The 24,709-nt window shown below is 39.2% G+C and overlaps 1 protein-coding gene and 1 pseudogene across 2 annotated transcripts in view; one reads left to right on the forward strand and one right to left on the reverse strand.

Annotated features, from left to right (window-relative positions):
• The window catches only part of SPIN1 (spindlin 1), an 80,570-nt gene that overhangs the window by 14,171 nt on the left and 41,690 nt on the right, over positions 1-24,709 (reverse strand). For both annotated transcript variants that reach the window (XM_018052525.1, XM_018052527.1), the window contains one exon: positions 11,896-11,944. In XM_018052525.1, coding sequence (XP_017908014.1) covers positions 11,896-11,944 — 49 coding nt within the window. The remainder of the gene's footprint in view (positions 1-11,895; positions 11,945-24,709) is intronic.
• LOC102186962 lies at positions 13,914-14,588 on the forward strand (annotated as a pseudogene).

A 24,709-nucleotide genomic window follows, 5' to 3' on the forward strand; every position in this document is an offset into this window, starting at 1 on the left:
CATGGTGGCAACAACGGGCAATGGAAGCAAACCCAAGAACATATCCACAAGGTAGATGGAAACTATCACCTAATACTATGCACACACAAAGGCCATGAAACAGGAACTTACATCAGAAACAGAAGAGCCCAGACGAGGGGCTGCCACACGAGAGAAGATGCAAGAAGAATCAGACACAGTCAAGAAACAAGCAGCAATTTGAAATCTTTTCAGAAATGAACACTAGACTAGAGGAACATGGAAGAAATTGACACCAAGGAGCATTTAAGGAAAATTGTTGTTTTTCAGTCATTAAGTCGTGTCCAACTCCACAATCCCACAGACTGCAGCACATTAGACTCCTCTGTCCTCCAGTATCTCCAGTTTGCTCAAATTCAAGCCCATTTCAGGAAAATAGATAATAAAAAAAGAAGACAGATGGGAACAGATAAGAAATTCTAACTTCTATATAACAGAATCACCCAACAGCTAAAATCAGAACAGAAAAAACACTAAAATAATTCAAGAAAAATATCCTGAAAGACTGAAATGTACAAACACATCCCTGGTAAAACTGACACAGAACTACTGACGCTAAGACATCCAGTAAAACAAACAAACTTTTAAGGAAAACAACATCTCCTGGGCGTCCAAGCAGAAGAATGGCATCACATGTAAGGAAAAGCAAATCACAACATGACAGCGACCCTGTGTGCCTCCAGACACCCAGGGTGATGACCTTCCAAGTTCCCAGGAAAGCAAATGCGAGGTGGTGATTTCACAGTCAGCCAAGAATGCTATACTATCCTCCAGGTAAAAGTACACAGATAACACTGTGAACAAATAAGGACTTGAGGAATATCGTTCTTACAGTTGCTTCCTGAAGAAGTTAACAGTTGGCCATCATATCTATGGGTTCCACATCCTGATTCAACCAAATGTGGACAGAAAAACAAAGTTCCAAAAAGCAAAGCTTGAATTCGCCACATGTAGGCAACAATTTACATACCATCTACATTGTATTTACAACCATTTACACAGTATTTACTCTGTATTAGGTATTATGAATAATCTAGAGACGATGTCAAGTATACAGGAGGATGTGTGTGGGTTATGTGCAAATACTAGGCCATTTTATACAATGAACGTGAGCAACTGTGGATTTTGGTATGGTGTCAAGGGTCCTAGAATCAATCCACCCAGATACCAAGGAACCACTGTATAGGACAGTTTCAGATAATCAAGAATGCTTAGAAAGCTTTCAGCACAGAGCTGATAATAAGTAAAAGTGAGCATCTTTTACTGCAGAACAAACATAGGGAAAAGAGCAATATGTAACTATTATCTGCTCTGACAACAGAGTTAACACCACTCTGAAAAGGGGAAGGAAAGAAGAATACCTGTAAAGTACAAGAAGTTCGCTAAACAAAAGAGTATGACTTGGAACAGAGTACCTTATATTAAATGGAGATAAAGCAGAGAAGCGGGAGCTAAATTCAATACTGTTCATAGTAAGGAACCAATCTATAAAACCTAAAATAAATAAAGATTGGTTAATTTTAAAAGACTGCAGTATAAAACTTACTGGAGAGAAACGCCTTAATAACATACTATCAGTCAGTAACTTGTAACTACTAATAATAGTCAAACCTAAAAGTGAACTCAAGACCTCTTCATACTCCCTGAAAATGGGCCACTACATCCAACTGGCCTTCTGTGGGGATATATGGCTGCGAAGGTGATTACATTTCTTCTTTAGAATACAGGTATCTTTTCGAGCATTACATTTTTCTCCAAATAGACAATTACCTATCTTCTTTTGATCTTTAGGAAAAAGTCCTTGTGATTCATCCTGTGTACAGGATCAGTTTTCTTCAAAGCAAAGGCAGAGGCTGGTCCCCAAAACTCACTGAAGAAAGAATTCAGTCATATGCACCATTTTATAATTCACAGACATTCTATTATTACTACCAAAATTATAAGCAAATATAGCATCTTTACCAGCGTGATGATTAATTTTAATGTGTCAAGTTGGCTGGGCCACACTACTAAGATACCTAGTCAAACATTACTCTAAATGTTTTCTGTGAAGATATTTTTCTACATAAAACTAACACGTAAATCAGCAGACAGATTGCCTTCCGTTACACAGGTGAGTCTCATCCGATCAGTTGAAGGTATTAATATCAGCTCGTCCCTGGATCTCCAATCTCTGTGCACAAAACATTGGTGCTGTTTCTCTGGAAAACACTGACTACAAACAGAAAAGATTCTATCCTAGATTCAGAGGCATGAAATTTTCTACTACCATGATTCTCAACAAAACCAAAATACACTTAGCAACTGAGAGCAGAAAAGGGCAACTGGAAGACTCAGAGCAGTTCAGCCATCCCTCCTTCCCACACTCACTAGTGGCATTCTTCTGTAACGTGCAGTTGCTTCTGACGAGGGAGATGCATGATGCTCTCTTTAATCACAGTTCAGAACAAGCACTTTCATCCTGGTCGCCTCCAGTGGAAGTACACGAGACGCTCCTCCCCTCTTCCAAACAACAAGCGGGACTCAAATCTAGTTAGCAAGCAGCCCTATTCAGAGTGGTTCCTATATCCTTTAATTCTGAAGAAACATGACCCTTCCTTCTTTGCATGGATTTTCTCACTTTTTTTAAGGGAATTTTAATCATCAACTTTTGGTACATAAATGTGGTAATAAGATGCCTCGATTACTCCCTGGTTTGGGGAACTTCCTGCAAGCCGTATGGCAGAGTCAAAAAAATACAAATAAATAAATAACCTACTTTTTAAGCTTACAATTTTCTACTAGAGTATACAATTAAAACCAAAGCAAGACGAAAACTAACCAAAAAAAAATTAAATAACAACAAAAAAATTCCTAGTAAAGGAAGGAAAATAATTCTTTAAACAAACATCTTAGCACCTTAGTTACCCTTTCCTCACCACTTTCACCACACTATCAGAAATTTAGTCTTTTGTTCCAAATTGTTATTAATCTTGCTCAGTTCAGTTCAGTCACTCAGTCATATCCGACTCTGTGACCCCATGAACCACAGCACGCCAGGACTCCCTTTCCATCACCAACTCCCAGAGTTTACCCAAACTCATGTCCATTTAGTCAGTGATGCCATCCAATCATCTCATCTTCTGTCGTCCCCTTCTCCTCCTGCCCTCAATCTTTCCCAGCATCAGGGTCTTTTCAAATGAGTCAGCTCTTTGCATCAGGTGGCCAAAGTATTAGAGTTTCAGCTTCAACATCAGTCCTTCCAATGAACACCCAGGACTGATCTCCTTCAGAATGGACTGGTTGGATCTCCTTGCAGTCCAAGGGACTCTCAAGAGTCTTCTCCAACACCACAGTTCAAAAGCATCAATTCTTTGGCACTCAGCTTTCTTCACAGTCCAACTTTCACATCCATACATGACTACTGGAAAAACTATATCCTTGACTAGACGGTCCTTTGTTGGCAAAGTAATGTCTCTGCTTTTTAATATGCTGTCTAGTTTGGTCATAACTTCCCTTCCAAGGAGTAAGCATCTTTTAATTTCATGGCTGCAATCACCATCTGCAGTGATTTTGGAGCCCAAAAAAAAAACAAAGTCAGCCACTGTTTCCAGTTTCCCCATCTATTTGCCATGAAGTGATGGGATTGGATGCCATGATCTTCGTTTTCTGAATGCTGAGCTTTAAGCCAACCTTTTCACTTTCCTCTTTCACTTTTATTAAAAGGCTCTTTAGTTCTTCTTCACTTTCTGCCATAAGGTTTCTGCTGCTGCTAAGTCACTTCAGTCATGTCTGACTCTGTGTGACCCCATAGATGGCAGCCCACCAGGCTCCACCGTCCCTGGAATTCTCCAGGCAAGAACAGTGGAGTGGGTTGCCATTTCCTTCTCCAATGAATGAAAGTGAAAAGTGAAAGTGAAGTCGCTCAGTCATGTCCGACTCTTCGTGACCCCATGGACTGCAGCCTACCAGGCTCCTCCGTCCATGGGATTTTCCAGGCAAGAGTAATAGAGTGGGTTGCCATTGCCTTCTCCGATCAGAGAGCTGTCATCTTCATATCTGAGGTTATTGGTATTTCTCCTGGCAATCCTGATTCCAGCTTGAGCTTCTTCCAGCCCAGCATTTCTCATAATGTGCTCCGCATATAAGTTAAATAAGCAGGGTGATAATATACAGCCTTGACGTACTCCTATTGGGAACCAGTCTGTTGTTCCATGCCCAGTTCTAACTGTTGCTTCCTGACTTGCCTACAGGTTGCTACTATCTTAAAAATAATTTTAAAAAAACATTCCCTTATTTAGTAGTAAACAAAGAGGATTTTTGTTGCTTTTTGAAACATTTATTTTTTTCTCGTGCATATTTGCTCTTTCTAGATATATTCTCTGGTAGTCAGACAGGGTTCACAAATGCAAACTACAAATTCCTGCAAGCCTCAAAATACTGTTATTTTGTTCTCATCCTTGACTTGCCTAGGTATGCAAGGCAGGCTCAAATTCCCTTTGCCTTCAGTACCTTTATTGCAAAAGGTATTTTCATTGTCTTTATCTTATCTTCCAGAATCACACATACCAGATGCCAATCTCATCCTTGCTCCTTTGAGGGTAACCCATCTTCCTCTTCAAGCTGCTTTTAGAATTTTGTTTGTTACTAGATTTTGAAATGTCCCTAGAACTTGTGACATGTTTCTAAGTATCCCTCACTAGGAGTTGGTCAATTTCTTGAATTAGGTAAAATAGGCTTGAATTTCAGCCTATCTATTGAATATCTTACCTAATATTTTGATTTCTATGAACTGATCATTTCTTTATCTTAAATGATTTTTCTTTGTAACGAGTGCAACACCTGATGTGAGGATAATTTTCACTTTCCTGGATTCCTTATGAACTTCTGGGTTCAGCCTTGTCTTTGCTGCATCTGCTGCCATCTGAGTGGCAGCATTCTTCACACCTGCAGGAGAGCAAGGTTAACGCTCCTGTTCTATGCATGTCTTTCTTTGGTGCTGTCAGAGTTCCTCAGGTGCCTGATGATTCTTGGTGTCCATATTTTCAGATGCAAGGAAAGATATAAAGTGGTATCCGAAGTTGAGATGTGTTTCTTCAGGCCAAGTCAGGGTCTCTGATGTCTCAGTATGAAGTATAGGTTCTGATAAAGCAGCCAGGACCCAGGTAATTTCAGAGCAGCTGAGACTGTGTGGAAACTTCCAGCCAGGAGAGAACACCTCCTGCCTAATGTGGCTGGTTTCTCGCCCGTAATGACTAAGGTAACTGCGGCCAGCCTGTGCTGTCCCTAACCTGAATAGATGCTAGGGTCTAGTTCGAACATTCAACTTTTTGGAGGTCTTCTTTTTCAACTCAAACTTGTTGAGAGTACCTTACCTTAGCTTAGCTTTTATGCTGATATAAATCTATTCCTGTCTGCTGTGTATCTTGCAGAGATTTCTCAGTGTTCTGATCTGTTGGTGGGATGATCTTTCTGTATCAATAACAAAAACTGCAAACTTACTGCAAATTATGGTGAAGTGCTATTTTTAATGCAAATTATGGTGAAGTGCTATTTTCTATCTGCGTATAGAATAAATACAACCCTCCTAGTGAACAAACAATCTGGCATCCACTGTCTCAGTGATTTCATGTCTAGGAATTGATCAAAAGAAAACAATGGACAAGCACAAAACTAGAGCAAACAGTATGTTCTGAGCAGTGTTTGTACCACGGGAAACCTGATATGAAGTTCAACAGGTCTCACTGATTTAGTAAGTAATACTATATCTATATGATGAATAACTACATAGCTATTAAAATCACAGAAAAATATAAAGACATTTAAAAAATATACACAATCATCCAGATATGGAGGAAAAAAAACTTTTAAAACATACATTAAATTATTGACAGGGATAATCTCTGGATGACAGTGGATCAAAAATAATTAAGCTGCCTTTCTCTGCATTCACCTGTTATTTTCAAATTTTTTTATGACTTAAATACTTTACTTTTATAGGCAGATAAAATACAATTTATAATTATGCTTAAATTAATGCAATGGGTTCCTAATTCTGCAAGAAACTATATATAAAAATAGATTTATATATATTAGCATTATAAATTCCAAATTTTATTTCTGTTGCCTTTTTAGTCAAGAGTAATTTCACTTTTAGAATACCATTTCACTAATTCTAAAAGAAGAATTAAAGATCTAATATAGATACCATTTTTGCCAAATTTATTTAATCAACAACCTAATTTGATTGAAAAGGTAGAGGCAGGAAAGTATGAACAGATGGGACTTCCTGGAGGTCCAGTGGTTGGGACTCCGAGCTTCCACTGCAGGAGGCACGAGTTTGAGGAACTCGGAGCTGCACAGCAAAGTGCAGCCCCCAAAAAAAGAAAAAGAAGAGAATGAACGGATGCCTCAATGAATACTAAAGACAAAAATGGTAATTAGACTAATACTTCTAAAAATCGTAAGCCAAGCTTTCCAATTACTGCTCCCTGAATGTCCAAACTGTTCAAATACCCTTACAGCCAGAGTTTACAAGTATTGTTTTAAAATATTTTTAAATATGTTAAACTAGTAATTATTAATGTTAAGAGTGAAAAAATATTTGCTACTTTATTTCTGTGTGTATTTGAAATTTTCCATACTAGAGAAGTTAAAAATTACATATTAATTTGTTTTTTAATTCTAATCACTAATTCAGATTCAAAAATCGGTAAGAAAAATTTTAATAAAAATTAAAGCTTACTTACATGAGTTGAAATAGTATATATAAAAGTAAACAATAAGAACATGTCAGATAACTGGCAGAAGATACAAAAAGATCAAAAACACACTTAGATGGTCATATCTCTACGTAGTTCAATCTAACAGCAATACAGGGCTTCCATGCTGGTCCCACTGTGGTTAAGAACCTGCCTTGTAGTTCAGGGGACACCGGCTTGATCCCTGGTCCGGAAGATCCCACATGCCGTGGAGCAATTATGCCCGTGCATCACAGCTACTGAGCCCCCACCTAGAGCCTGCATGCTGCAACTCCTGAGGCCCTCGTGCCCCAGAGCCCACGACCTACAAGAGAAGCCCCTGCAATGAGAAGCCTGTGTGCCACACCAGAGAGTAGCCCCCGCTCTCTGCTAGAGAAGGTTCATGCTGCAGCAACAAAGATCCAGTGCAGCCAAAAATAAACAAAACAAAACAGAAAATAAACATATTTTTAAAAAGAACAGTACAGGGAGTTCCCTGGTGGTCCAGTGGTTAGGACTTTAAACTTTCACAACTGAAGACTGAGTTTCAATCTCTGGTTGGAGAACTAAGATCCCACAGGCCAGTACAAAAAGGGATGCAAGATTAACAATTTAAAGCAACTAACTTTTTTAAATTTAAAATGAGAGTTTCTGGAATATGGTGATTTTGCTTTATAGGTTCTCCTTGGATATGTTATTTTTAATAGCCTTAGTGTCTGGCATTTTCTTGGGGAAAAAAGTCTAAAATATTCTTGACTATCACTTATCAGGTAGTCAATAAACAAACAACAACGTTATAAACAAATACCAAGACATCTCATTCAACTGAAGACACATGGAATTATAGCGCCAAGGGCAAATAAAAGGCTGTATTGTGTCAGGATCCAAACAATTCAAGGATAAAAGCAGAGAAACCAGAATTAAACATCTATAATCACTTTCCTTGTCATCTCCATAAGTTATAAACAGCTTTTCCTGTAGTTTCAATGGGAGTAAATGGTGACCAAGTATACAGCATCCAATCACCTTTCATTGCTGTAATTGTGTATATTAATTTCCAAACAACTTGACTTTGTTATCTGATGTGCTTTAAGATATCAGTTCTGATGATGGTTTAGGCCAGTGCTTCTCAAACTTAGGCATGCATCAAATCACCTACAGTTTCTGAAAACAGTTACCCAAGCCCTGTCCCAGAAACTCTGGGTTCCATTTTATTCTGCAAGTCTGAAGAAGAACCAAAGACCTTCTAACAAGCTTCCAAGTGCACTGTTGACCTAGGCACCACACCTCTGGCAGCAGAACTGATCCAGAGTAAACAGTAACTTTTATACATCCACGTTCCCAAAAAGGAAAACCAAGACCACAGAAAACACTTCTGTACTTTGTTCAATATTTTAAATAATGGTATTGAAAGTACCATTCCAATAATTCTGTCATCAAGAAAAGAATTCCTGAGAACAAACTAGTGGTTACCAGTAAGGAAAGGGAAGGTGGAGGGGCAAAACAAAAACAGGAGATTAAGTATAAACTCCTGTGTATAAAACAAACAAGGATATACTGTACAGTATAAGGAATCTAGCCAATATTTTCTAACAACTATAAATGGAGTATAATCTTTAAAAGTTGTGAAACAACATGTTGTACACCTAGAACATTGTATAACTCAATTATATGTCGATTTAAGAAACAAAATCTGTGCTCAAAGACCTTTCACCCTTTATCTAGACTCCCTTAATGACTTAAGTTGACTACCATTTCTCATCAGTAAATATCTTACTTTTATAGTCAATATTTAAAGGCACCGTACTTCTTACATTTTTAACTATTATAATTCTCCTATAATAAACCAGTAATGACAGCCACATACTGCATACTTTGGTGTATGAATTAACTGACCTCTTTCCTGATTTTTTTTAATACTGTGAGATAGAAGCAGCTTCCTTACTGTGTTCCAGCAGATTTCAAAAGAAAATAAGTCAAAATAATTGTCTTTTTGCAAGATGCACAGCAGCAAATAGAGAGAGGGAAAAAAAAAAAACTGCTTCTCTAATACTTGTTGCTTGTTAAGAGTTCTACAGCTGAAACTGGCATTCCCAGCTTAAACAGACAATAAAAAAACAGAATGGAGAAAGTCAAGTTTTCTATCCATTTCACTCTGGTTTTTTCATTATTTTGTCTACACACTGCACACTGAGAGTATTCAGAGATGTTCATGGCAAGCATCCAAATGCCTCAAGGGTTTTCCAAAGCACTGGTGTGAATAACAGAGCTACTGGCAAACTGATCAAAAAGTATTCCACATTTGACCAGTTTAAGACTGATAATACCATGGTTCATTTAGATGCTTACTCCAACTGTGATCTAGGTCTGTGTGCTTGTCACAGAAATATTTTTCATATACGAGACAACAAAACATACAGTTCAGGAAACAGGACATGGTATCAACAGTTACTATAGGTTCCAGAATCATACTGTCCTAGCTATTTCTTAGATGTGATGACCGCAGACTCAAACTTTCTTCTCACAGAAGGGTTCAAGGTCCCTACTTGACAAGGGATGTCATGAATGAGACTAAAACAGGGACAAGAGGAGGAGGAGGGGAAGAAGCACAGTGACAGCCTTGGTCAGTGACTACTGGTGTCTTAGAAAAAGGAAAACATTCCCTAGAAATCCTCAATTCAGTGTGTTAACAGCTCCTGATCCATTTTTCAAATGTACATTAGTGGAAAAGATACCAAAGCCCAGTCACACCTCCCTGAAATGTAAATCTATCGACTATCCAAATTACGGAAGCAAAAGAGCCAGACCCACAATCGAAAACTAAAACGAAGAATCACTACAGCTACATCCACCTTATTTGTTCCCCAACTACACCTGCCTTCAAGATGTACCTTCAGTGAAGACATAATTCCCAAACAACCTTCTGGGAAGCCAGAAAAGAAATGTCCACCAGCTTGTCCCCAAATTACACCAAGGACCCTGGCTCACAAGAAGCACAAAAGTTTCTATTTACTTCAAAAAATGAGAACGAGACTCAGCTATGCAACATTTCTGGGTGCAGAGACACTGCTCCAAGCACTTTGGATCTGATTACCAGAATCCCCTCACACCCACAGAGATAGGAGGTGCCATTTGCAGGACCTGGGCTCTGCCAGCCCTCGTCTCCTGGGTGTTCCTTTGACTCTCTCAAGCAAGCAGAGGCATGTGCACAGGGAGTTATTACTGCACCGTCCCCCTGTACCAGCATGGAAAGCGAGAGGAGGCATGACCACGGGTCAGCGGCTGCACACAAGGAGTCTGAGTGCCTTACTCTCTGGAGGGCCACAGTGGAGGCAGGCAAGGAGAGAGCAAGGCTCCAAGTTCTGCTTTCCTGTATTTGTTTGCTATAAACACTTCATCTGTAATGAAAACCCAAAAACCTCACTGTTCCAGTCCAACACCATGACTTAATACAAGTTAAGCGAGCGTTAGGCATACAAGGGATTTGGTAAAGCCCACAGCTGGGCCAGTGGGGCTTCCCACTCCAAGGCCAGCCTCTCCACCACCCATCATCCCCACTTACCCATTCAAGGACAACAGTTAACAGCTTTCATTTGTGATATGCGGAAACTTCTGTTTCAGTTTTTTTCCACCCCACCCATCCTCAAATTTGCACTGACATCAGAAAAAAATAGGAAAATGACTGGTAACTTTTCAACTTCTCCTTTTTGCTATGTTCAAAACTTCTACTCTTTAAGTGAGACAAGCACACCTCATATTAAAGCCCTAGATTACGTTTCCTGCATCATGTAACAGATGGGATGAGAGATTCTTTAGCTGTACATGTATGAACTTCAAAAATCAAATGCATAGGTATTTATTCCTTTTTAGGGGAAAAAAGATAAAGAATGCTAGTTTTGCAAAGTTAATGTGTAATTTGCTTTCATCTCCCATTGTATTTAAGTTTTTTTTTTTTCATTACCTTCTATTTATACCAAGAGATGGTTACTACTTATGGTAAAGATAACAAGTGGAGATATATTACATAAATTATTAGATCACTAGATATGACAGAACTGTGAAGATGATGGGCAAATAAGTGAAATTTGAGAAATGTTTTATCAAACCTCAGGACTTGCCCTATCTTCATATTTTTACTTTTCAAGTCATTTCTTAAACTGAGTATCACATATATTTATATTACATATCCAAGTTTTCCTTTAAATAGAGACACGTTTTGGTTTAACTACCAGCAATTAATGAAAGGCACCTTTATTCATCCAGACCTTCTATAACAGCCCAGAGGACTCTCACACTCTTCGACTACTAGACTGATGACCAAGTGGCACAAGCATTTCAATATGAATAATTTGAAAATAATTGTATAATCAGTCTTAGGAGGTGTGAGGGTCACAGTGAGGGTCTCCCATATTTAACCACCTTATGATGAACACTCATACAATCATAATTGATTTGTTAGAGAGGATTTCATGGTGCAGTAGCCATCACAGTACCACAGTACCAGTGGATGTTGTTAAAACAGGAACTAAATTTTCATTCTGGACATAACTATACACATACAAAAAAATTGCAGGAAGGAAAAAAGTTGCTTTTACACTCTAGTACCTACAGGATTTAAGATGCATACCACTTTGTCACTTAAAATTATCTTTCAACATGAATATGCTTTCTCTACACTACAATATCTTCATTCATCTGAAAATTTTATGAAGAAGTGAGTGCGCCTGGCAGAGTGCTAGCTAGGTTCTTGATGAACAGGGGCGAGATAGCACACCATTATTCAGTGTGCAGCGAGGCTCCATGTGAGGCTGGCTGCTCTGAGGGTTCAAGAGAGGGCCTCAAAGAGATGACCTCACAGCCCATGTAACCAAACACCATAGTGTGCTATCTAAAAAGGCAAGTTTCTGTAAAATAGATAACCAGTGCAAGTTCAACGCATGAAGCAGGGCACTCAAAGCCAGTGCTCTGGGACAACCCAGAGGGATGGGGTGGGAAGGGACGAGGCAGTGGGATTCAGGATGGGCGACATGTGTGCCCGTGGCCAATTCATGCCAACGTATGGCAAAAACTATCACAGTGTTTAAAGCAATTATCCTCCAACTAAAATTAATTACTTAAAAAATAAATAAATGAAAAGGCAAGTTTCAGAGCCGCTTACTTGTGGGATGTCCTTTTCTTCATCATGCTTGCAGACACACCAGCATGGCCTAAAAGAGAAGTGAGTATATGTCAACGAAAACTGGATTAAAAAATAGTTCAAACTCAGGAAAAAGTTAACTTATGAAAAACTGCCATATAAAGTATGCAATTAAAATAAACCACAAGGGAATTCCCTGGAGGTCCAGTGGTTAGGACTTTGCACTACTCTGCTTTCACTGCCAAAGGTCCAGGTTCCATTCCTGGTTAGGGAACTCTGCAGAATCCCACACGCCACAAGATGTGGCCAAAAAAGCAAAAAACCCCAAAACAGCCAAAATGTAAGAAAACCATTTGCTTACCTATCTTTTAAACAGAAGATATAAGGGGTTCTGGGAAGATAAAATTACAGGAAGAGCAGTTTATCTGCCTAAATTGCCCATAAAACACACAAAAAGCAAAATCACATGGATAAAAACTACAGCCAAAAAAGTGAAAATCCTAGTCATAAAGTACTAAAAGATATAGAACTCATTTTCCTGCCACAAACAACTACAAAATGGGACAAGAGATATGAAACATCTGGATGCAGACATCAGGACAACAGGCAGCACAGGATGATGGAACCAGGAAGCTGAAAACCCACACAAGGGGCCCCTACACCAACCAAGTGCATCCCAAGGACCATTTGAGGACAATGGTGCATGAAGGGTAACCAAGGACACTGAGTTGTGCTACACTGAGAGTCAGATGGAAGGTAAGGAGGCGAGGTGGGCTGGGAGCCGTGGGTCAGAGCGCTGGCAAGGAAAGAGATCTCACATGGGGCTCCAAACATCTGGAAAAGGTATGGTGGTCTTCAATCTTTGGCTAGATACTAACTTGCAAAGGCATGAGAGCTTTTCAAACTCCATCTAGCCACCTCTTTGAGCACACAGGACAATCAGGAAAAACCATAAAGATAATTCCTTGGCAGGAGGATGAAGCAGCCCTAAGAAGGAAAGCTGCTACAGACACATCCCAGAACATGCTTGCCAAAACAAAACTCTAATATTCAGTAAAGGACACCAATAAAACCCAATGCTCCACAATTGGGTTGGACACTTCAGATGTCCAACACCCCAACTGCAAGTACTAGGTCTGTGGGAAAGCAGCAAACTGTAACCCAGCAAACAGGTTATAACCAAAACAATGTAATTAGCAAGCAAAGATGCTAAAAGAATCATTAACAACTATGCTCCAACAGTTAAAGGAAGACATAAACAAAACAGATGAATGGGGAAGGAGAAGAAATAAATGAAACTGATGAAAAATACATGATCCAAAATGAAGAAGGAAAAAAAAATACACTAGATGTGCTTAGTAGCAGATCAGACCCCATAAATGAAAAAGCAGTGAATGTGAGACATTATAACACAACATATCCAAAATAGAACACAAACAGCCTCAGTGACTTCTAGGACAATAGCAACTGGCCCAGCATAAATGAAATGGACTCCACAAAGAGTACAGAGGGGTGAAGAAAAAGTCTGACAAAAATAATGGCAGAAAGGTTTTCAGATGTGTAAGTACACAAACATAGAGCCAACAAGGTCAATGAAGCCAAAGTAAGATAAAAAACAAAGGGAAAAACCACAAGGCACATTCTAACCAATTTCTGAAAACCAGTGACACAGAAAATACTTTTAAACAGCCTAACAATAAAAGACATCTTAAATTTAGGGAAACAAAACAGTGGCTCCAGATTTGTTGTCAGAAACAATGTTGGCCAGAAAAAGCAGTGGAATAAATCTTTAAGGTGCTGCTAAGATAAAGAAAACAATCTACTTGTGAATACTATATACAGCAAAAATCTTTCCAACCCCAACAATATTATTTCAATAAATATAGTTTAAATACATCAATTAAGAGACCATACAAAGAAGGAAGGAACAATTATTAAAACCAAAGGTATCAGGCATCAAAAAGGATATTCCAAAATGATAAATAACAGAGTCAATTAAGAAGCCCCAACACTTTCCTTTCCAGGGTGTGGGAGGTAAGATGGCAGTGCAGATTTCCAAGAAGAGAAGTTTGTCTTTGAAGAAGATGGCATCTTCAAAGCTGAACTGAATGAGTTTCTCACTCAGGAGATGGCTGAAGATGGGTACTCTGGAGGTGAGGTCAGAGTTACACCAACCAGGACAGAAATCATTATTACGGCCACAAGGACAGAGAATGCTCTTGGTGAGGAGGGCTGGCGGATCTGGGAATTGACTGTTGTGGTTCAGAAGAGATGCAGTTTCCCTGAGGGCAGTGTAGGGCTATATGCTGAAAAGGTAGCCACAGAAGTCTGTATGCCACTGTCCAGGCAGAGTCTCTGCCTTATACGCTCCCAAGAGGCCTTGCTGTGCAAAGGGCCTACTATGGTGTGCTGAGGTTTATCACGGGGCCAAAGGCTGTGAGGTCGTGGTGTCTGGGAAACTCCAAGGATAGACGGCTAAATCCATGAAGTTTGTGGATGGCCTCATGATCCACAGTGGGGACCCTGTTAACTACTATGTTGACACCTCCGCACACCACGTGCTGCTCAGACAGAGTGTGCTGGGCATCAAGGTAAAGATCATGCTGCCTTGGGACCCAACCGCTAAGACTGGCCCTAAGAAGCCTTTGTTTGATCACAGGAACACTGTGGAACCCAGAGATGAAAATGCTGCCTACTGACACCATGAACAGAAAAGTGGGACGCCAGAGCTGCCTGCCAGGCCCTAGCCAGTAACCAAGGCAAGACAGATTTCCTTGGCCCCTGGGTCTGGAGCCTGGATGTTGCTCTATAAAGATCCTTAATAAAATATTTTTAAAAGACCAAAAAAAAAAAAAAAAGAAGCCACAACAGGGCTGGTGGTCCTGTGGTTAGGGCCCCCAGTTCTCATTACTGAGGGCCTGAGTTCAATATCTGTTCAGGGAACTAAGATCCCACAATCATGAAGCACAGTCAAAAAAAAACAAAACAAAAAAGGAAGCTGTAACGAGCTTAAAAGTATATAAACCTAATTATAGTATACTGAAATATATAAAGCAAAAACTGATAGAATAAGAAAAATTGACATACTCATATTTAAAAATATAAACACTTCTCAGTAATTGATATAACAAGTGGGTAAAAACATAAGAAAAGGATATAGGAGACCTAAACATCACAAACAGCCAACTAGGCTTAAATGGCATTCACAGAATGGTAATTCAGTAATGCCAAAATAAACCTTTTTTCCAAGTTCACATGGGACATTAACCCAGATACACCATATGCTACTCAGAATGCAAACTCTCAATACACTTAACGTGAAACCATACAAAATAAGTCCTCTGACTACATCAGAATTAGAAATAAATATTTGTAAACACCCCAATATCTGAAAATTAAACAATCTTCTAAAACTGCATGTTTCAAACACAAAGTCACAATGAAAATTCAATTATTTTGAATAAGAAAACAACAACTTATCAATATCTACCGAGTGCTTCAATATGTATACCATATTGATCAAAATTCACATTAAGTAACATAATCCACCTGGGTGGAGGAAGAAGGCTTCTGGGTTATCTGCAAAGTTCTCTCCTTGGCATTACATCAAGATGTGCAGTTTTTAAACATAAATTTCTGCAATTACATAACAATTCTAAAAAGATAAACGAAAAAGGATATATATAGTCAGTTGGTCTGTACAGGACTATCCATTCTACTTCACAGATGAAAACTGCCAAACATGATCCCAAATGCTAAGACAGCCATTCCCCCTCAGTTTCACCCAGCATGTTGACATACACTGATGAAGTGGGCAGCTCATACATGAAGACACAGGCTGAACAGAGACGGAATCTACCCGAAGCATCTCTAGAAGAGCCCTTTCAGCCGCATGAAGTGCAGCTGCAAATGCCTATGGATGGTCGTCCAGCTGATCCTGTCAACCCACAATAAATTTCATAATCACACTTTATGCCCACTTAACTTTTGGTCTCAAAGTTCCTCCTTAGTACAGAGGATATTAGTATCTCCACCCTCAAAGAGGCTCTAATGAAAAAGTAGACAATAAATAAGAACAAATGAGTAATATGAGCAGAAAAATGGAATGTTTAAGAAAAAACAGACAGACATGGCAGATGGGCTTCCCTGACGGTTCAGTGGTAAAGAGTCCACTGCCAGTGCAGGAAACGTGGGTTTGATCCCTGGTCGGGGAAGATCCTACATACTGCAGAACAACTACGCCCCTACGCCACTGCTGTTGAGCCTGTATTCTAGACAGACCCCAGGAACAGCAACTACTGAGCCCATGGGCCTAGAGCCAGGACTCCACACAAGAGAAGCCACTGCTGTGAAAAGCCTGCACAGCAGAGAAGACCCTTTGCGACCCCATGGACAGTAGCCTACCAGGCTCCTCCATCCATGGGCTTCTCCAGGCAAGAGTGCTGGAGTGGGGGGCCACTTCCTTCTCCAGAGGATCTTCCCAACCCAGCGATCAAACCTGGGTCTCCTGCATTGCAGGCAGACACTTTACCGTCTGAGTCACCAGGGAAGTTCTAAAGACTATCCAGAATAACCAAAATAATATTTTTTAAGATCAAAGAGATTTAAGACACAGCAGAAATAAAAAACACCAAAGCAGAAATGAAGAATGCTTTGATAGACTCATTAGTAGACCGAGTAGACTCAGCTAAGGAAACAACTTCTGGGCTTGAAGATATGTCAAAAGAAACTTTCAATACTGAAAAGTAAAGAGAAAAAAAAGATGAAGATGCAGGGAAAAACAGAACATCCAAGCACTGTTAAATAACAACGTAAGGGTAATATGTACATAATGAGAATATCAGAAAGACAAGAAAGAAACAGGAAAAAAATATGTAAAGTAGTAACAACAATTTGCCCCAGATTAATGTCAGACACCAAACCACAGACAAGGAAGCGCAGAGAACACCAAACAGGAAAAGTGCCAAGGAAACAAAAATAAAACCTAAATAGGTTTTTCATATTCAAATGTGAGAAAAATCAAAGATAAAGGAAAAAACCTCTTAAGAAGCCAGAATTTTAAAAAAAGCAAAATTAAGAATTAGATCCTACTTCTCCTCAGAAAGCATGGAAGCAAAAAGATACTGGAGCGAAATATTAAATTTTGTATTCTGCAAAAGTATCCTTCAAAGTGAGAGAAATAGACTTGCTCAAACACAGATGAGGGAATCTGTTGCCAGTAGATCTGCCCTTCAAAAAAATGCTAGAAGAAATTATTCAAAGAGAAGAAAAACAAGATAGCTCTGAAACTCAGATCTGCATAAAGGAAGAACATTAGAAACAGAATAAGTGAAAGTAATATAAAAACTTTTATTTTTTGATTTTTAATTGAACTGATCAATTTGTTCATAGTAATATTAGCAACAATGTACTAGATGATTATGGAGCTTATATGAAAGTGAAAGACAACAGTACAAAGGACTAGAGTGGAAGAACTAGAATGCTTTGCTGTCATAAGATATTCTCACTACCAATGAAGCTCTACCGCATTATTTGACAGTGTACCAGAATTAGTTGTATACTGCAAACTCTAGAGCTTAAAGTTGTTTTTTTTTTAAAGTATAACTGACAAGGTAAGAAAACAAAGTAAAGGGAATCAAGCACATGCTCAATTAAAACCATAAAAGGGGACTTGCCTTGTAGTCCAGTGGTTAAGAATCTGCTTACCAATAGAGGGGACACGGGTTCTATCCCTTGTCTGGGAAGATCACATGTACCACAGGGCAGCTAACTAAGCCTGTGAGCCACAACTACTGAGCCAACCCATCAAAACCACTGAAGCCTGCTTGTTCCAGAGCCCAAGCGCCACAACTACTGAAGTCCACAGCAGCTCCCGAAGCCTGCATGCCTGAGTGCCTGCGCTCTGCGACAAGAGGAGTCACCACAATGAGAAGCCTGAGGACTGCACCCAGAAAGCAATTCCCACTCACAGAAGCTAGAAGGATGGCTGTGCACAGCAAGGACAGCACAGTGCAACCGTAAGTAAATAAGCAAGGAAAAACTGTAAAAGGCAGAAAAAGAGAAGACAAAAATATGAACAGAGAAGAAGGGCAATACAGCAGTAAGTATGGCAGACATTAATCCAATAATCTCCTGAAATGCCAGTGGTCTAAGTAAGCACTCCAATAAAGAGACTGTCATACTGAATGAAAAAGCAATACCATATTGTAGATGTTCTATAAGAAATTCACTTTAAAAACAAAGATATATTCAGAGTGAAAGCAAACAGATGGAGAAAGAGGTACCAAGGTAACAAAGATCAAGAGAAAGCCCTTAAAGGGGTATTTGGGTTTCCCAGTAAAAGTGAAAGTCACTCAGTCGTATCCGACTCTTTGTGATCCCATGGACTGTGTATGAATTCTCCAGGCCAGACTGCTGGAGTGGGTAGCCTTTCCCTTCTCCAGGGGATCTTCCCAACCCAGGGATCAAACCCAGGTTTCCTGCATTGCAGGTGGATTCTTTACCAGCTGAGCTGCCAATCTCTCTCAATGTTGAGAGAGATTTAAGAGCAAAGAAATTCACTGGGGATACAGAAAAGCATTATGTAACGATTATGGTCTCGATTCTCCAAGAAGACATAACAATCCTTAATGTGTATGTACCTAACAACAGAGCATCAAACTAGTTGAGGTAAAAACCGATAGGAACTACAAGCAGAAATAGATGAATTCACTATCACAGTTGAAAACACTTCACTATCTCTATCAGAAATGGACAGCTTCAGCCTTAAGAAAATCAGAAAAAGACATAGCTGAACCCAATACTACCATTAATCACATGGATAAAACTGACATATATATAGCACTTTACCCAACAACTGAATATACCTTCTTCTCAAGATCCCTTGGAGTATTCATCAAGAGGGCCTATATTGTAAACCATCAAACACACTTTTAACAAATTTAAAAGAGGATAAAAGAAATATCCTCAGACCACAATGAGATCTACACTCAGTAATAGAAAGACAGCTGGAAAATCCCCAAACACTCGAAGATTAAATAACACACTTCTAAATACATGGTTTGAAGATGAAATTTTAAGACAAAAATATTTTGAACTAAATGAAAATGAAAGTACAATTTACTAAAATCTGTGGGATTCAGATAAAGCAGTGCTCAAAGGGGTATCTGGGCTTCCCGGGTGGCTGAGATGGTAAAATATCTGGCTGCAATGCAGGAGATGACCCCTGGGTTGGGGATGATCCCCTGGGAAAGGGAATGGCAACCCACTACAGTATCCTTGCCTGGAGAATTCCATAGACAGAGGAGCCTAGCGGGTTACAGTCCATGAGGTTGCAAAGAGTTGGACATGACTGAGTGACTGATACTAACTAAAGGAAAATTTATAGGACTAAATGAAATGCATATATCGGAAAAGAGGAAAGATTTAAAACCAAAAAGCTACGCTTCCAATTTACGAAACCAGAAAAAGAAGAGCAAATTAAATGCAAAGCAAGCAGATATTATAAAACTTAGAAATCAACAAAATTTAAATTAGCAAGTCAACAGAGAAAAATCAACAAAAACAAAACCTGGTTCTTCAAAAAGATCCAAACTGATAAATCTCTAGCTGTGCTAACTAAGAATAAAAGATACAAATCACTAGTACGAAAGATGAAAGAAGACATCAGTACTGATTCCACATACAAAATATATATATGAGGTAAACTACAAGAAATTGAAGACAGGAAGACTCAATATCATCAAGATGTCAGCTCTTCCCCACCTGATCCATAGACTTTAAACACAATCGCAATCAAATTCCTAGTAAGTTATTTTGAGGATATCAACAAACTGATTCTAGAGTTTTTACAGAGAGGCAAAAAGACACAACCAACAGGACATTGAAGTTGAAAAACAAAACTGGAGGACATTACTGGACTTCATGACACGCTATATAGCTACATTAATCATGACAGTGTAAAAGAACTGGTGAAAGAATGAACAAATACATCATTAAAAAAAAAAAAAAACAGAATAGAAAGCCCATAAGAGATCCTCCATAAATACAGTCAACCGCCCTTTGACAAATGAACAAAGGTAATACAAATGAACAGTGTTTTCAACAAATGGTGCTGAACAACTGGACTTCTACATGCAGAAAAGTGAATTTAGACACAGACCTTATATCCATCACAAAAATGAACTCGTAACAGATCATATACCTAAATGTAAAATTAAAAACTATAAAATATAAAATCCCTAAAAGGTAGTAATAGGAGAAAATCTAGATAACCTTGGTTATGTTGAACACATTTTAGATACTGAGTCTGCCAAAAAGTTCATTCAGTTTTCCTACAAGATAGCTGCGGTAGTGCTTGCTAAGTCACTTCAGTCATGTCCAACTGTGTAACCCATAGACGGCAGCCCACCAGGCTCCCCTGTCCCTGGGATTCTCCAGGCAAGAACACTGCAGTGGGTTGCCATTTCCTTCTCCAATGCACGAAAGTGAAAAGTGAAAGAGAAGTCACTCAGTCATGTCTGACTCTTCGCGACCCCATGAACTGCAGCCTACCAGGCTCCTCTGTCCATGGGATTTTCCAGGCAAGAGTACTGGAGTGGGGTGCCATCACCAGTGCTTAGCTGTCTTTAACTTCATTTGAAACAATTCTGTTAGACTGTATTGTGACAGCTGTCATCTCAGTGTGCATCAAAAAAAAAAAAAAAAAAAACCCTTATCAAAATTGGTGAAATTTTGTGTAGCCATTTCCAGTCATTTTAACACTGGAGACAGAAGAAATATTATTTCAAGAAAACACAACTGATTTGTGCAGTGTATGGAGAAGGTGCTGTGACTTATCAGGTAGACCAGTTGAAGTTGATAGCCATTAAGCCCAGACATTAACCGAGAAAGATCAATGTTATACCACGTGGGAGACAGCCAACATACTCAAAACATCCAAATCAAGCGCTGAAAATCATTTGCACCAGCTTGGTTATGTTAATCACTTTGGTATTTGGGTTTCACATAAGTTAAGTGGGAAAAACCTTCTTTTATTAAAAAAAAAAAAATCGTTTTTGGCTGTGCTGGGTCTTTGCTGTTGCACAGCAGCTTTCTCTAGTTGCAACAAATGGGGGCTGCTCTCCAGCTGCAGGCCAAGGGTTTCTCATTGTGGCGGCTTCTCTTACTGCAGAGCACAGGCTCTAGGCATGTGGGCTTCAGTACTTGCGGCACAACTTAGGGGTCCTACAACATGTGGGATCTTTCCAGACCTGGGACCAAACCCGTGCCCACTGCAACGGCAGGTGGATTCCTGATCACTGGATCACCAGGGAAGCCCCATGAAAAAACAGTATTTCTGCAAGCAATTCTACTCAAACGTCATGAAAACATTCTGTTTTTAAAACAAACTGTGACGGGTGATGAAAAGTAGTCAGTGAATAATAACTGTAAGAGATTGTGGGACAAGCAAAAGGAACCACCACACCAAAGGCTGGTCTTCATCCTAAGATTATATAGTATATATGATGGGATTTGTAACGGAGTCCTCTATTAAGAGCTCTTTCTGGAAAATCAAACAATTCCAACAAGTACTGCTCCCAATTAGAGCACCTGACAACAAGTATCCAGAATTAGTCAACAGAAAACACAAAATCTTTTCATCAGGGTAACACAAGATTGCGTGTTTCTTTAATGATCAGGCAAAAACTGTAACAGTTTTGCTGGGAACTTCTGATTCATATACCATTTCACCAGACACTGCACCTTAAAAATTCCATTTATTTCAGTCTTTACAAAATTCTCTTAATGGAAACAATTTCAAATCCCTGGAAGACTGTAAAAAGCACCTGGAACAGTTCTTTGCGCAAGAAGATATAAAGTTTTGGGAAGAAGGAATTACAAAGTTGCCTTAAAAAATCACAGAAGGTAATGGAACAAAAAACAATGAATATGTTCTTGAAGAAAATGAAAAAAGCGTCTTTTATTTTTACTTTAAAACCAAAGGAACATTTTGGCCAACCCAATACAATGCCAAAGGCGCAATCCATGAAAAAAATAACTGATACGTCAGACTTAATTAAAATTTAAAACTTCTGCTCTATGAAAGACAATGTCAAGATGCTAAGAAAATATTTGTGAAAGACATATCTGATAAAGTACTATTATCTATAACATACACAACTTTTAAAATTCAGCAACAAGAAAACAAACTTTAAAAAATGAACCAAAAACCTTAATATCCACCTCATCAAAGAAGACAGAGATGGCAAATAAACACATGAAAAGATGCTCTGTATCATAGGTCGTCAGAGAAATACAGGCTCAAAACAATGAGACACCACTAATATACCTATTAGAATGGTGAAACTGACAACAGCAAACACTGGAGAGGATGTGAAGCAACTGGAATTCTCATTCAAAGCTGACAGAAATGCAAATCTGGCAGTTTCTAACAAAACTCTTACGATATGATCCAGAAATTATGCTCCCTGACACTTACCCAAAGGAGGTGAAAATTTATATCCATATAAAAGCCTACACATGGATGTTCATAGGACTTTTATTCATAAGTGCCAAAACTTGGAAGCAATCAACAAGACATCCTTCAGCAGGTGAATGGATAAACACTTGGTACTATATCCCAACAACAGATTATTCAGTACTGAAAGAAAAAAGAGCCATCAAGCCATGAAAAGACACGGAGGAAACTTAAATCCATAATACTAACCTGATAAGCTTACATATTTTATGACTCCAACTATATGATATTCTGGAAAAGTCAAAAACTATGGAGACAATGAAAGGTCAGACAATAAAAGGTTAAGGGGGAGGCAGGGATGAATAGCTGCAGCAAAGAGGAATTTTAGGGCCGTGAAGCCACTCTGTATGATACTCTAAGGGTGGATTCGTGTCATTACTTATTTGTCAAGACCCACAGACCATACATCACCAAGAGCGAACACTACGGTAAACTACAGACTTAGGATGATGATGCGTCACTGTAACAACTGCATTTATTTAACAGAAGTACAACTGGGCGTGGGATGCTGCTGCTGGGCAACACTGAAGAGACAAGGAACATATGAGGAACCATTGTACCTGTGACTCAATTTTGCTATGACTTGAAATTGCTCTACAAAATAGTCTAATTCTTTAAAATTCTTTATAAAAAATAAAGAGGTACTAGACTTATTCTTTGACCATCAACACTGGGCTAGATTAACAAGAGGTTAAGTGATGCCTTCAAACCTGAGGTAAAATTACTTCAAAGCCTGAATTCTGTAATCAGATAAATTACCAACTGGCATTTACATTCACGTATGGGCTCAAAAATTTACAGCTTAAATAAATCTCTCAAAATTACTGGAAGATACTCCAGAAATTGAGAGGAAAGCACTGTAGACACACAGGACTGAAGAAGCCATGTTGGAAGCCCAGCACAACTCCTGAGAAGCAGGCTGGGACCCACACAGCTGGGAGCAAGAGACAAGGATGCAAACAGGCTTTCTCCAAGAAGCCGATGCCACACAACAGCGTGTAGATACATTAGTCATAACACAGACAAACTTACTATCTCTGATATTAAAAGACTTTCAGAAAGCAGGGGAGAAAAAATGGGTGAGGTAAGAACAGAAAAAGGCCAAAGAGGCCTTTAAAACTACAGTGATACCATTCCTCATCTCAGATGGAAAAAAACCTACACTGCTGATGACATACATCACTGGCAAGACTGTGTAAGAAACACTGACAAATTACTTCCTGGTAGGAATGCAAAATGGTACAAAGCCCATACAGGGGAAGGTGATGGTATCTTACATAACTATATATATATATTTAAGATCTGATTCAGTGCTACCTCAAGAAATCTATCCCAACGGCAGTGGTAAGACAAATGGGCAAGGCTATTCATTGCAGTTATTATTTCCAACAGCAGGAGAGTAGAAATAACACAAATGTCCAAATAAATGACTACCCTACAAACTAACTTCGTACTTCTACACAATGGAATACTATTCAGTTGTAAGGAAGCATGAGCCATTTCTCTATATATTGCTAAGAGGTCACAACTATATACTGTTCAGTGGAAAAGGCAAGTAACAGAAGAACAGGTAGGTATGTATATATTAACTGGGCACTAAGCTTATTTAACTTATATGCAGAGTACATCATGAGAAACGCTGGACTGGAAGAAACACAAGCTGGAATCAAGATTGCCAGGAGAAATATCAATAACCTCAGATATCCAGATGACATCACCCTTATGGCAGAAAGTGAAGAGGAACTAAAAAGCCTCTTGATGAAAGTGAAAGTGGAGAGTGAAAAAGTTGGCCTAAACCTCAACATTCAGAAAATGAAGATCATGGCATCCGGTCCCATCACTTCATGGGAAATCAGTGGAAACAGTGTCAGACTTTATTTTTTGGGCTCCAGAATCACTGCAGATGGTGACTGCAGCCATGAAATTAAAAGACGCTTACTCCTTGGAAGAAAAGTTATGACCAACCTAGACAGTATATTCAAAAGCAGAGACATTACTTTGCCAACAAAGTCTGTCTAGTCAAGGCTATGGTTTTTCCTGTGGTCATGTATGGATGCGAGAGTTGGACTGTGAAGAAGGCTGAGCGCTGAAGAATTGATGCTTTTGAACTGTGGTGTTGGAGAAGACTCTTGACAGTCCCTTGGACTGCAAGGAGATCCAACCAGTCCATTCTGAAGGAGATCAGCCCTGGGATTTCTTTGGAAGGAATGATGCTGAAGCTAAAACCCCAGTACTTTGGCCACCTCATGAGAAGCGCTGACTCATTGGAAAAGACTCTGATGCTGGAAGGGATTGGAGGCAGGAGGAGAAGGGGAC

The sequence above is a fragment of the Capra hircus genome, chromosome 8 (genome assembly GCF_001704415.2).
Source record: "Capra hircus breed San Clemente chromosome 8, ASM170441v1, whole genome shotgun sequence".
NCBI lineage: Eukaryota > Metazoa > Chordata > Mammalia > Artiodactyla > Bovidae > Capra > Capra hircus.